This window comes from Tenrec ecaudatus, chromosome 7, assembly GCF_050624435.1.
Source record: "Tenrec ecaudatus isolate mTenEca1 chromosome 7, mTenEca1.hap1, whole genome shotgun sequence".
Classification (NCBI taxonomy): Eukaryota; Metazoa; Chordata; class Mammalia; order Afrosoricida; family Tenrecidae; genus Tenrec; species Tenrec ecaudatus.
Genome location: NC_134536.1, coordinates 35,112,789 through 35,127,336, shown reverse-complemented (window position 1 = coordinate 35,127,336; position 14,548 = coordinate 35,112,789). Strand labels below are relative to the sequence as shown.

Below are 14,548 nucleotides of genomic sequence, written 5' to 3'. Positions count from 1 at the left end.
CTGTACCACGGTTTCTTCTTCTGAGAAATGTGATCCCCAGAAGAGCTCTCGAGTTCGTGTTGCGTTTGTAAACTGATCTACTTCCAGTTCTTTTGCTTCTGCTATGGCACATTGTGGGTGGTAATAGTGTAGTTAAACCTTTGAAGCTCCTCCCTCAGAATCCTCCAGTATAACTTGTGTGCATGTTTTTAAGTTGCTACCATTCAGTTTTCTCTCTCATCACCTTTACAGTTAGTCTTTTAATTTTTTTTAAGTCCTCGCCGTTATTTTTCTTTGTTCTTAATGATGGTACTGTGGCTTTTCAATTTAAGTATCTCTTCCAGTGCAGAATCTTGTAAAATGTGGTCGGTCTTTGATGCATTTTATTATAAAAGTCCAGTAGGTGGCAGTGTTTTCCAAGTGATGATTTCCGATTGCAGCTTGTGGTAATTGCTTCAATGTAATGTTCGTGACTATTAAGTTAACATCAAAGGACACAAAATAAAGGTCACACCGTCTGTCCATGAAATCATTGAGCTAGGAAGAGGCTACTTCAACTTTCATGCTGACACGGGAAGTTTGTGCAGCTGTGGCTTTGAACTTTGCTTTTTATTAGAAGGAGAAGGTTGGCAAAGTAGGTTCTTACTAATATTTACTTCAGAAACCAGGCAAAATATCTAACTTAAGATCATGTCTTAATATTAAGTTTTGGTAGTGGGTCAATTATTGCTATTTAAATTAAAAAAAATGTAACTTTATATATAATATGTAAATAACTTCATATTGAACCTAATGTACATCTTTGTAAAATGCACATGCTACAAAAGAAGAAAGAAAAAAGAAAAATCACTTTGGTGCCAACTCTTTAGATAGAATAATTGTTAACATTTTGTCAGAAATGGAAAACTTTCTGGAAATTTTAATTTGCCAAAACTGACACAAGAAGAAGTAGAAGTCATCGGTTGTCTTACAATCATAAAGAAAGTTTTTAACAGCCTCCCAAACAAGAAAACAGCTAGATGGTTTTCAGACAAAATGTTGTGAACTATCTTCCATAGAGAAAGAGAACACAAAATCTCCCCAACTCATGGAACAAGCTTGTTTTAACCTTGGTACCATAGCAGATGAGGGTAGTACAAGAGAGGGGCGTTTTAGACTCATCTGACTGGAACGTGTTGCTAGGTGCCATCAAATTGATTCTGGCTCATAGGGGCCCTACAACAGAACAAATACTTCCTGGTCTCACGCCATCCTCCCATCTGTTGTTAAGTTATCCATAGTTTGCTATGATCGACTTAATTAAATATCCTTGCAACGTCCATAAAACACAAGTAACATCTTTTTTTTATATTCTGTTTTCAGCCAAGATCCATCTGGCACCAACAGTGTTCTTTTCCTCTCTTGAATCTGGCTTGCTTTTCTGATAGTTCTGTGTTGAGATTCAGCTGCAAACAGTCTTGAATAATCGTCAGCAAATTTTTTCTTGAATGTGATATTAAAATACTATTCTGGAAATTTTGGATTTGGGGGAGTCACCTTCCTTTGGAATGGGCAGAAATATAGATCTGTCCTTGTGGTTGGCCAGATAGTATCTTCGAAATTACTTGTCATACCCTAGTGAGTGCTTCCAGAGTTCCATCACCGTGGAAACATTTCCATTGGTGTTCCTTTCCTCGGGCCCTGGGGCCTTGCTCTTCAGCAGTGCCTCAGTGGAGCTTGGCTTTCCTTTATACCTTCAGTTCATGATCCTATGCTACCTCTTAAAATGATAGAACAGTGACTAATTCTTTTTGATACAGTGGACCTTTGTATTCTTTCCATTTTTTAATGCTTCCTATATTGTTCAATAAAAATCTGGCTAAACCAGGGAATGTGCACTGGTACAGGTAAGAACTGGAAATAAGGGAATCCAGGACAGATAAACCCCTCAGGACCAATAATGAAAGTAGTGATACCACCGATCACACGGATCGATATATAATCCCCTCCCTGGGGGACGGACAGCGGAAGAGTGGGTGAAGGGAGATGCTGGCCAGTGTAAGATATGACAAAATAATACTAATTTATAAATTATCAAGGGTTTGTGAGAGAGGGGGTATGGGGAGGGAAGGAGAAAAATGAGGAGCGGATACCAAAGGCTCAAGTAGAGAGAAAATATTGAGAATGATGATGGCAACAAATGTATAAATGCATTTGACACAATGGATGTATGTGTGGATTGTGATAAGAGTTGTATGTGCCCTCAATAAAATGATTTTAAAAAGAAGAAAAAAGCAACAACAATCCAGAAAGCCCCCCCTAAATTTTTTTTTAATACTTCAATTTGAAGCTTGAATTTTATTCTTAATTTCCTTCTAATAGAGTCACACTGAGTGTATTCTTCTTGGATTTTCTACTCTTAAGTCTCTGCACATTTCATTTTAATACTATCTTCTTTAGCTGCTCTTAAGATATTCCTGTTCCGTTTTTTTACTTCATCGTGTCTTCCATTTGTTTAAGCTACTCTGTGCTCAAGAGTAAGTTTCAGTGTCCCTTTGGTCTTTTATTTAATGGCCTTTTGTTTCATGTATTATATTTTCCTGATGTTCAATTCAAATTAGTCTTCCTGTCCAGTTCATCTCACTAATTCCTAGGCTCTATAGGAGACCCACCTGGTGGCACAGTGGGGTGTGGGTGGACTGCTAACTTTGAGATCAGTTTGAAATCCCCATCGCCCTGTAAGATATACAATCTTAACAACCCACAGAGACAGTTCTGCTCCATCCGATAGGGTTGCTGTGAGTCAGACTTTGTTTGTTGGCAGTGTTTGTTTGTTTGCTTGAATTGCCTGGGATATAGGTTTTTATGTGGTGTATTTCATTTCTGATGACTTCCACGTTTTCCAGATGCATACTAATACATTCTCTGTTATAATTATTCATGGATGTTTGCTGTTGTTTCTAGTCATTTTGAATCATGACACATCAAATGAAGGCCCCCCAAACTTTGCTCCACCCATGTCACTAAGGTTGATTCTGCTGGGAGGGGACAGCGTTTTTCCAGGTATATTTTGAGCCCATTCCCAGCTGAGAGGCTCATCATCTGGCAGTACATCTGACAGTATTCCGCTGTGACTCCTGGTAGGTTTGCCTTCGCTACCCTTTCAGTATTGGTCTGCCTCCCTTCTTCCTTGTTTCTTCTTGGTCTGAAAGCTCTGCCCACACCTATCCACCATGGGTGACCCTGCTGCTATTTGAAATACCAGTGGCATAACTTCCAGCATCTGATCAACATGCAAGGCACTGCAATATGATAAACTGACAGACAGACTTAGATACATGAGTTCTAAAGGAAATATCAAGAATTCCATCCATGTATCTGACATCATGGCTTAATTGAGTTAAGGGATATAATAAATATATAGCAAGTTTAAGAGACACCAATGAAAATGATGAAAACAGCAGGTTCAGAATGAAAGTTTCTTCTGGGGTTGGGGATGATGAGGCTGTCATTTTAGAAAAGTTTTGGGGGAAACATCGAGTGTAATTATTCAGCTGAGTGGTAGGTACATAGTCACTGTATTATGCTTTCTGCCACTTTTGTGTTTTATACTGTATTAACTCCCTTTTGCGACTTTGAATATTGTCACTTTCAAAGACTGTGTTTGTGACGATGCTTAAGCACATTCCCCTTTGGACTGTACAAGTTAGTAAGACTAACATTTGCCTTAAGCATAAACCAGCATGAACGGTAATAAAATATACATCATAGCCTATTCATAGGATACTGTGTTTGGAAGGCTTGTAGGGAAGAAATGGCTGTTGGCTCTTTCATAGATGAAAATTGGCTGTTTTGGAAGGAAAGTGTCAGGCTTGCTAATAGAACCTGTTTTGCATACTCAATATTCAAATACATAATGTGGAATTTTGGGCAGATCATATCTTTAGTAGAGATAGAAGTTGAAAGGTTTTATATAATTCATTCATAAAATAATCATTTAATACCTTTTTTTTTTCATTTAATACCTTTTCTATGCCAGGTTTGATGCTGGGCTCTGATAGTCTTTAGCCTCACGGAACTCAGAATTTAGTAGGAAATGTCAACATGCTGAACTAGAGGTACCATCCCACTTTCTACCATTGAGTCGATTGGACACCTAGCAACCCTCTATTATCTTAAATAGTCTGTAAATCTTTAAGGGAAGCAAGTGGTCTCATCTTTCTCCTGTGGAGCTGCTGCTGCATTTTGAGCTCCCTACCTCATGGTTCGGTTGTCCAGTGCCTACCCCTCAGTGCCACCAGGGCTCCAAGTAGGGACAATGATAGTGGTAAACCATTCAGAATGTTTCATCCCTGATGGGACGTAGTGCCCATCATATTTCTTAGAACACTCCCCCCCCAACACTAAACCAAGTTGTGGGTATATTTTCAGTGATAACCTAAATAGTTTGCATCTCCCTTAGGGTCATTTTGTCTCGTAACACTGGGAGTGCAGCCTGCTCAGACAGCCCTTTCTCTTACTCCTGGATAAAACGGCGTAGCTGCGCTTGCAGCTAACGGAGGTCCGACAGGCCTTCAGGTGCTTTGAAGGAAGCAATTTGTCTTTTTCACTGGATTGTCATTCTGTTGTATTTTAAAAAGTGGTTTCATATTATTAGCTTTAAGAAGTGATTCTTTGGTAATATCCAGTACTATTTTCTTGTTTTACAAAATAAGTACACCGATTGGCAAATGAGTCTTTTTTCAAACCACTGTAAAAATGTCGAATCTTTTTTTACGATGCCCTTTAAGTAGAAGAGTACTGATTTTTTTTAACATTTTATCCTTCATTGAAAAGCTAGTAAGACTGTAATATTTCCTGAGGCAGCTTGCCAGGTTACTATTCTAATTAGGACACAATAATTTATGATGAACTATTACCATAACCTAATTTTAAAAATTTCAAGTTTTGTTTGCATTCACAAATAGTTGCGTTACCTTTTAAAATTTTTGATAAGTTCTGTAGCCTCCCTGATAGTGTTCTGTAGCCTCTCCTCCGACAGTGTATTAGTTTAGGGATCCAAAGTAGTAAATGAAAATCAATTTGTTTTAGCTTGTTAGACAGGAAAACCATTAGGAAATAGTAAATTTAGTACTTTAAACACACACACAGTTTCTCCTTCAGGAATTGTTCTTTGCGGTTCACTCTCAAGGAACCTTGACAGTACTGTGAGGGAAACATAGGATTGTTGTCTGCAAGGTCAGAGGTTCACACCCACCAGCCATTCTGCGAGAGAAAGATGAGATTGACTGCTCTCATACAGATTTAATTTCAGAAAGCCACTCTAGAGCCCTCTGAGTCTGAATTGGCTGGATTGCAGTGGGTTTCTCAAGGAACAGGTATCAGTTAAGATAAGGGGACTTATCCACCTGTGGCTCATGTGACTTAAAGTGCTCACGTACATGTTGTACCTTGGGCTAGTTTTATGAGAAGCCACTTGCTCGTATTTGGTGCATGCTGACATTGGGTGGCGGTCTCTCTGACTGCACGAACCGAAGAAACAGGCCTCATCCCACCAACCGTAGTACCAGGCAATGACCCCTGGAGATACAATAAACCCCATTAGTTTTATCATGATGTTCAGTTTTTCCTTTCAGTTCATTACAACAGCCTCCATTACTAAAAGCAGATGGTTTAAAAAAAAATCATAGCAGAAGATAATGCTGTCTGGAGAGGGATAAGCATGATAGAGATTAGTTTTCTTCCTTTTTTAAAAACCATTTTATTGGGGGCTCATACCATTCTTATCACAAGCCATCCATCCATTATGTCAAGCACATTTGTACAGTTGTTGCCATCATCACTGTCAAAACATTTTCTTTCTACTTGAGCCGTTGGTACCAGCTCCTCACTTCCTCCCCTTTTTCCCCCATCCCCCTCCCTCATGAACCCTTGATAATTTATAAATTATTATTATTTTGTCATGTCTTACACTGGCCAATGTCTCCCTTCACCAACTTTTCTGTAGTCCGTCCTGCAGGGAGGGGGTTATATGTAGATCCTTGTGATCGGTTCCCCCCTCTACTCCACATTCCCCTTCCACTCCTAGTATCGCTACTCTCATAATTGGTCCTGAGGGGTTATCTGTCCTGTATTCCCTGTTTCCAGTTCTTTTTTTTTTTCTTGGTGGGGTGGTGGTGGTGGTGGTGGTGTGGTGTGGTGTCCCTTTTTCCAGTTCTTATCTGTACCAGTGTACATGCTCTGGTCTAGCCAGATTTGTAAGGTAGAATTGGAATCATGATAGTGCGGGGAAGGAAGCGTTAAAAACTAGAGGAAAGTTGTATGTTTCCTCATTGTTATGCTGCACTCTGACTGGCTTATCTCCTCCCCGCCACTCTTCTGTTAGGGGATGTCCAGTTGACTACAGATGGCCTTTGGGTCTCCACTCCGCACCCCCCCTCATTCACAATGATATGAATTTTTGTCCTTTGATGCCTGATATCTGATCCCATTGACACCTTGTGATCATGCAGGCTGGTGTGCTGCTTCCACATGGGCTTTGTTGCTTCTCAGCTAGATAGCTGCTTGTTTATTTTCAAGCCTTTAAGACCCCGGACACTATATCTTTTGATAACCGGGCACCATCAGCTTTCTTCACCACATTGACTTATGCACCTGCTTTGTCTTCAGCAATAGTGTTGGGAAGGTGAACATCATAAAATGCCAGTTTAATAGAACAACGTGGTCTTTCATTGAGGGAGTACTTGAGTAGAGGCCCAATGTCTATCTGATACCTTAATTCTAAACCTATAAATATATGCACATAGATCTATTTCCCCATTGTCCTATATAAACATGTTTATATATGTACAGACCTGTATGTAGAACTCTATAAATGTCCTTTGCATCCTAGTTCTTTCCTCTAGTTTCTTTTACTTTCCTCTTGTTCCACTATCATGCTCAGCAGTCATTTGCTTTTCAGTAATTCCTCTGCGTTACATTGCCTTTCATCAGGCCCTCCCAGGGCTCCTACACCCTCCTCGCTATTGATTTTGGTAGAGATTCGTTTTCTGTCACATTGTTGATCCTGGAGTTAAGAAGCGTAGGAGTCCTGGCATTCATGATTTCTAATTGAGGGACTTCTGGAGCCTCAGCTTTCATGCCCAGACTGCAGAGAAAGGGGGACAGAGAAAATGAAGGGGAGAAGGCAGGAGGCCTGGTCCAGTCCTCCTGAGCGGAGTTCATAGAAGACACGGGGCCTCCACATGAGTGACAGAAAAGTGGAGATAATGGGGTCTGTCAAAGGCAGAAGACTGGAAGGCCTGGAAAAACCGGGCATCTGGGGAATTCCTGTTGGTGCGTAAGTCGCTGGACACGTGTGTGTTGCCACAGTCGCGGCAGCAGTGGGCTCACACAGAAGAACAACGGTGAGGGTAGCGCAGGCCTGCAGTGTTTTGTTGCGGTGCACATAGGGCCCTGGTGGGTGGAGACGGACTCGGTGGCACCTAACCACAACAATATGTATGTGTGCTGTACTGTCTTTTAGGGGAAACGAAGGGGTATCATTTTAGTTGCAAATGAAGAATAAATAATAATCGATTAGTGTTTTTAGCATTTTTAAATGCCAAGAATATTTGCAAAATGTAACAGACCATTGGAGTGTAATGTCATTGTTTTGTTTCATTTCTTAGGATGTGATCTTCGTGGCAGGAAGCTGAGTTTTTAAACTACCCCAATGGATGCAGACAGTGACGTTGCACTGGACATTTTAATTACAAACGTAGTCTGTGTTTTTAGAACAAGATGCCATTTGAACTTAAGGAAGATTGCTTTGGAAGGGGCAAATGTAATTTATAAGCGTGATGTTGGAGTAAGTATGCTCACGTTGACATGTGCACTACATAGCCCAATTGTGAAGCTAGTGCTGTGCGTGCTACTGTAGAATGCATGCGTTCTCCAGATGGTTCCCGAGCACCCTAGCAGTGCCGAGCAGTGCTGGCTCTGTGGCAGTGCACAGCAAGGCGTTTGGAGACACCTGAGTCTGAAGCAAAGAATTCCTTGGTCACATAGCCATTGTATTGTTCTGTCCATTTTTAACTGAAGAAAGGGACGCTTATTCTTTTTATACCTACTCAGGTACAATTATGCTGGATTGATGCCCGGATATATGAGAGGCCTTCAAAAAGCTCATGGAACATTGCCATCAGATTTAAATAACATTTTACATGAGCTTTTTGAGGCCTTATCATATATTGTACATTTTTGTAGTATATTAATTTTCTTACTCCTTTTTTAGCTTAAACCAAGTAGTTGGTTTTCTTAAGAAATTTCTGGAAATAAAGGGTTTATATCTGAACTCAGACCTGAAACCTTGACAGGGCGCTGCCAGAGGTTCAGGCCAGATTCAGAAAAGGACATCCACTGCTGTTGTGAGATGGGACTTGACTGAAAGCAGAGAATACCAAACAAAGTTTACTTGTGTTTGACTATGCAAAGACATTCAACTCTGTGGCTCATAGCAGTCTTCTGAATAGCCTTGCGAAGACTGGGCGCTCCAAAGCCCCTGCTTGTGCTCCTGGGGCACCTACACGTGGCTCGAGAGGCAGCGTGCCCTCAGCACAAGCAATCGCTGGGGCTTACAATCAGGCTGTGCCCGCTCACTGCACTTAGGGAGACTGTTGTAGAAAGGGGAGAGTGGCATCAGAGGTGGAGGAGGCGTATTCACAGCCTGCATTATGCGGATGACACAGTCTTGCTTGCTCAAGGGGAGGAGGACTTGAAGCATCTGCTGATGAAGCTGCAGGATTTCCCCCTTCAGTGTGGATTACAACTCAATGTAAAGACCCAAATCCTCACAACAGAAGGAAGTGAAGTTGTCAAGGGTTTCTCTTGCTCCACAGTGCTCATGGAAGCAGTAGTAAAGGGATCAATTGACACATGGTAGTGGGTAAATCTGCACCAGATCTCTTTAAAATGTTGAAGAGCAAGGATGCCATTTTGAGGACTAAGGTACACGTGGCCCAGTGCCGTGGTATTTTCAGTTGCCTCACATGCCTGTGACAGTTGGACATTGACTAAGGCAGACTGAAGTAGAATTATTGCAGTTGAATTCAGCCCATGGACTGCCAAACGGACAAACACATCTGTCATGGAAGACATACTACCAGAAGGTTCCTGAGACACGGATGTTTGTTGTTGAGTTGGTTCGTACTCATTGTGACCCGAAGTACAATAGAACCAGGCCCTGCCTGTGTGGTTCCACGCTGACAGTTGTCGCCATCTCCGAGTCTGTTATATGGCCACTGTGTCGTATCATCTCATTAAAAGGCTTCCTCTTTTTTTGCTGACCCTTAATTCCACAAAACATGTATTAATCTCCGTGTATGGGTTACTTTTGCTAACATGTCTGAAGTATGTGAGACAGCGACTCTCCTTCTTCATTTCTAAGAAGCAATCTGTCTACTTATTCCAAAACAGATTTATTTGTTCTTCTGACAGTCCACAGTAATTTTCACTCTTCTTTGCCTACATTATGATTCAACATCATTGATTCTTTGACCTTCCTTATTCATTGCCCAGGTTTTGCATACATACAAGATGACTGAAAAAAGATTTTTATAGACTTTGTATTTTTAACTAATTAAATGTCCTTTTGAGTAAATAAAGTCTTTATGTTAAGTGTTATATTTGCTTTCTGAACACGTGACTTGAAGATCAGCTACTTCAAGCTTAAACAAGCTTTGAATAGTAGTTGGACATTAAAGGGGCCACATAGTCACAGAACCATACATGAGAAAAATTATTGATCAACATTTTTAATGTTATTTCTTCTTTTATAGAAAGTATTAATGAAGCTTAGAAAACCTAGAATTACAGCTACAATTTGGTCCTCAGGAAAGATTATTTGCACTGGAGCAACAAGGTAAACACTTCTTGAGTTTTTAGTTTTTCAAATTTTCCCATTGTGAAAAGGGCTTTTTTCTAGACTTAAGAACAAATGAATTAGTTTATAATACCCCCAGTATAAATTTGTGTGTGTGTAACTGAAGTTTGTTTTTTTTTTAGTGAAGAAGAAGCTAAATTTGGTGCCAGACGCTTAGCTCGCAGTCTGCAGAAACTGGGTTTTCAGGTAACATTAAAAAACAAGGACAATAACAACAACAAAACTACAAATATTTAAGTGTTAATTTTTTGTAAAATTGAAATGTGTAGCCTATCCTTTAGTGTCCTTTCCTATTGTGGTGTCTTTGTACAGGGCCCTGACTTTGCCAACTCCCTTTAGCATAGAGACTTGTTTCCTTGAGAGCTCATGGCCCTTTCCACTCTGGGTGGTTTGCACTTCTGGCACGAAGCCACATTTTTTTTACCCTCTCAGACTGGTATGTCAGGATGGTGAGCATCCCCTGGTGACACGTCCATGCTTGTTGGCAGGCTGTCACACTTGTGAAGTGACCATCTGCTGGCATGCTGGCCTTGTGCAATATGAATTCATAAGGGCTTAGATCTGAATAGAATCAATACAAATTATGAGCTTCCTAAGGTACTTGTGAATGATGAGTTCGTTGAAAACATTACTAAACAAGTAAGATGATTTTGTTCTTTTTATTTTCTTAAGGGTTCAAAATCAATTATTGAATTTGATGAGCCGACTTTCTATTTTAAAATAATTTATTGAGTTTTATTTTTCTCCTAAAGGTAATATTTACAGATTTTAAAGTTGTTAACGTTTTGGCAGTGTGTAACATGCCATTTGAAATCCGTTTGCCAGAATTCACCAAGAACAATAGACCTCATGCCAGGTATGGCTCTGAAGACTCAAAATGACTTAATGTATTCACAGTTACTTTTCCATGGTTATAAATATGTATAGTAACTGTCGGTGTTTGTTTTTGCATTTTGGTACAGTTATGAACCCGAGCTTCATCCTGCAGTGTGCTATCGAATAAAATCTCTAAGAGCTACATTACAGATTTTTTCCACGGGAAGTATCACAGTAACAGGTATGGTGTTGAAGCTAAGCTGGTCATGTATGGATTCATTGGAGTGAGAGATGCCTGATTTGTTCTCAGCAACTTCCTCTGTCCTTCAAGGAAGCCACTCTCCTAACTTTTAAGTCTGTGGATCGTTTCCTTTGCGTTTATACTGTTTATTAATCTGTACAGCAAGTTGGGAGAAAGACATGACTTTGCACTCCCGTGAAGAGGCCCGGTCCAGGAAACCCATAGGGGTATTCCTACCTTGTCCTTCTTGGGCCCCTGTGAGTCAGAATGGACTTCATAGCAGTGAGTGTATGTAAACTGTGTCTGCCTACTTTCATTCACAATTGCTATAGTGCAGTCCACCCTTGTTATTCTGTGAAGTTGATGATCGCTTATTCCCACTGTTGTTTAGAATCCAATATATGAGTTACTGTCCGTGGGCATTTGGTAGTTTCCAGTCTGGGGCTGTTGAGCCTGTTCTGGTAGATTTCTACATACTTACTCACTGCCTTCTAGTCAGTGCCGACTCTTAGAGACCCTGTGGATGGAGTAGAACTGCCCGGTGTGTTCCCGAGGCTGTAACTCTTTTCTGGAGTTGAAAGCCTCATCTTTCTCAGAGCGGCGTAGTGGATTCCAAATGTGTAACCCAGTAAATACACCACCAAGGTTCCCTAAATCTCTCCATAGCATGATTAAAATTTTTTTCTTGATAACTTGTTTTACAAATACTGAGGATTAAAATATTTTATGCACTTTAGAAGTTTTAAGGAAAAAATTCAAATGTACAATTGATTACCTATTTGTTGTATGTGTTTCATAATATCTTTTGAGTCTTTAAGTATTTGGAAGGAGTAATAAAAGAAAAATAGTTGTCTGTCTGTCTTGTTACTCCTTCCTTAGTTTCTTATTTTGATCCATGAGAGTTTGAATATGGTTTCTCTCTTGACTTTTCTTAAAATTGTTTCAGTTTTAGGGAGAAATATTTGATTGAAAAAATCGTAAAGTTGAAAGAGTTGTGTTTGGAAACATATTTTCATGTAGCCTCTGGTAAATTATCAGGGTCCAGATAGCCTGCTAATCGGGCCAGGAACCCAGATCCACTGAAATCCCCGCTTAGCATGTGGTTCTGTACACTGTGAGATCTTTGAGAGCCAGAACTCAACAAGACTGCCCCGGTTTCCCAGGTCTTGAAACGTTCCTGCTTTTGACGGAGGGTGGTCTTGCCACTTTATTATCACTTGTTTTCGCGGAAGATGTTTATTTTCACTTTCCTTCTCTGACAAGCTTCCTCCTGGCATTAGTTCCAGCTTTCACAGGTTTTACTGCACTGTTTCCAGACTGGTGACCTACATTGAGATGAATAACATCAGTTACATGTCCTAGATTTTCTTTAATCAAGAATGTTGGGTTTTTTTAATCCTCTTGGTTCTTAGTATAACTGTGTGTCTAATTATATAAGTGTAGGTTTAAAGGGGTGGGGAATAAACAAAAAACAACCAACCCCCTGCTGTTCTGACCGACTTGTGGGTCTCCTGGGGAGCTCCGTTACCCCAGTGCTCTCCCCCTCTTCTCACCCTCCCTCCTGTGTTTGTTGCAGGCCCCAATGTAAAGGCTGTTGCTACTGCTGTGGAGCAGATTTACCCATTTGTGTTTGAAAGCAGGAAAGAAATTTTATAATCCACCGTGTCATTGGTTAGCATTCCTAACTGAGCACCTTTTGAAATCTGCTGCACATTGGACTCAAAGCAAAAGGAAAACTGGACCAACAGTGACTGAGGAAACAGACTCGTATTCCCCCGCGGCGGCAGTGTACGCTCCTGGCCGCAGGAGTTTCTTGCAAACCTTGCTGTAATATAAAAGGGAAGTTTACAAGACATGACATTGCTGCTTTGACAAAAGGACATTCTATTTATTTTCGCAGTAATTCTCATGTCCTAAGCAGAGCTGTCACAGTGTGCACTACCTGAAATTGTTTTATCGTTGTCATTGTTATTTCTTTTCTCCAGTTTGAGCTAATGTGTTTTATTTGTGAATAGTCTTTTACATTTTTGTATGCTGAATATGGGCACCAAAGAACCTGTACAAGTTATCTTTTTCAATTGAATGTGCACAAATAAAAATTTGGAAAAGATCTCTCTTCATATCCATTCTGGAACTTTTATTCCCCATTTTCTATTTTAACAAAATTGTATCCATAATTTTTTTTTAAACTATGCAAGCTTAGATTTTTGCTAAAGTGTGTTAGCTTCTCTTTGAAGTGTATTTTGTATATATAGAGAGAAATAGCTTATGCCATGTGTATAGTAACTCTTTAATGCTCTGTTACCAAATATCAAATAGGAATTTGTTTCTTGCAGATTAGAAATGCAAACATGTATATAAGCTGGAAGGAACCCAGTAGAACTTTATAGATAAAGCATAATGTTTTATGTTGCTAATTTAATATGATAGAAAATGTTCAATAACTTTTGACCGTTAAGAAAACTGTAGTTTTAATAAGAAAAAACTTCTGCCCACAAACAGGATATATGTGAGAAAGAAACTGATGGCTTGTTCCTCATGTGTACCTTGGTTATTCTGCAAAGGAATTACAGGAAACTGACTGAGGTTCTTGACTCATTAAACTTTGGCTGGTGCTCAAGGCAATACTAAGAGTCTTTTCCGAAGTTGATAACATTGTGTTGTTTTAACAAATGCCCACAAGCTGCCTCTGTGGCACAGTGTATAGTTCAACTTGAACTTGAAAAGTCATTTTGCAAGATGCAGGATGTCTTTCTTTCCCTTTGCTGTGTTTCCTTTAATGGCACTATTGTGACTGTTCAGTGTAGTACAGAACGTGGGTGACAGGGAGCTCAGGTGTTTATGATGCTGTCCTTACGGGCTCCCCGCATCCCGGATGGTAATGGATGCTCCTGCCTCCCGCAAAGCGACAATGACGTCACCGAGTGGGGGGCTGAATTAGCTTCTCAGTAGGCACGTGGCATCTGCAGATGGTAACCACTGCACAGAAGGCTGCAAATTATGTTTCTTTTTCATCCTCCTGAGGCCTCTCAACCCCCCACCCCGCCTCCCCACACCTCAAAAGTGGACTCAAATGCTGGCTTGGGGTCTTCTTTCTTTACACACAGGATTTTCCTCTTTGTCGTTTTGCTCTTTTTTCCCAATTGTGTTCGTTTACTTTACAATGCAGTAGGGTGGCTCACTTCCTCAAATGCAGGGAATGCAGTTCAATCACACACTTACAGATTGTGGACTACTTTAAAGCCCTTGTTATTGTCCACTTGGTTGTAATTAACAGTCAGCAGTAGACTGCGTGGCCTTGTTCACCACAGAGAAAGGGGAAATAAAAAAGGGTGCCGGCTATCTCCAGGTGCATATTCCAACGTCTGAACATCAAGGTGCAAGTGACTTGAAACTGGGCAGTGTATCTCATCACAATGTCTTATCTGAGGTGGGGTTGGCAGTCTGAGCAGATCAGCTCCATGGAGCCTGAGTGAGCAGCACCGGACAAAAGTATCCACAGGGGTGGGCGGCGGGACCCACTAGAGCTGACAGGTGGTAAGGCGTGAGTGAGTGTGGTGCCTTCCGGCTTCCGCAGTGCTGTACATTTTTTTTAATAAAAAAATTGAATC

The 14,548-nt window shown here is 40.6% G+C and overlaps 1 protein-coding gene across 3 annotated transcripts in view; it reads left to right on the top strand.

Annotated features, from left to right (window-relative positions):
* The window catches only part of TBPL1 (TATA-box binding protein like 1), a 32,432-nt gene extending 17,970 nt beyond the window's left edge, over window positions 1-14,462 (top strand). For 2 of the 3 annotated variants that reach the window (XM_075554513.1, XM_075554515.1), the window contains exons 2-7: window positions 7,629-7,807; window positions 9,777-9,859; window positions 10,003-10,066; window positions 10,633-10,736; window positions 10,843-10,937; window positions 12,514-14,462. In XM_075554513.1, coding sequence (XP_075410628.1) covers window positions 7,673-7,807; window positions 9,777-9,859; window positions 10,003-10,066; window positions 10,633-10,736; window positions 10,843-10,937; window positions 12,514-12,593 — 561 coding nt within the window. In that variant the 5' untranslated portion in view covers window positions 7,629-7,672 and the 3' untranslated portion in view covers window positions 12,594-14,462. The remainder of the gene's footprint in view (window positions 1-7,628; window positions 7,808-9,776; window positions 9,860-10,002; window positions 10,067-10,632; window positions 10,737-10,842; window positions 10,938-12,513) is intronic. The other variant, XM_075554512.1, reaches the window with a different exon arrangement.
* Window positions 14,463-14,548: the final 86 nt, after the last annotated feature.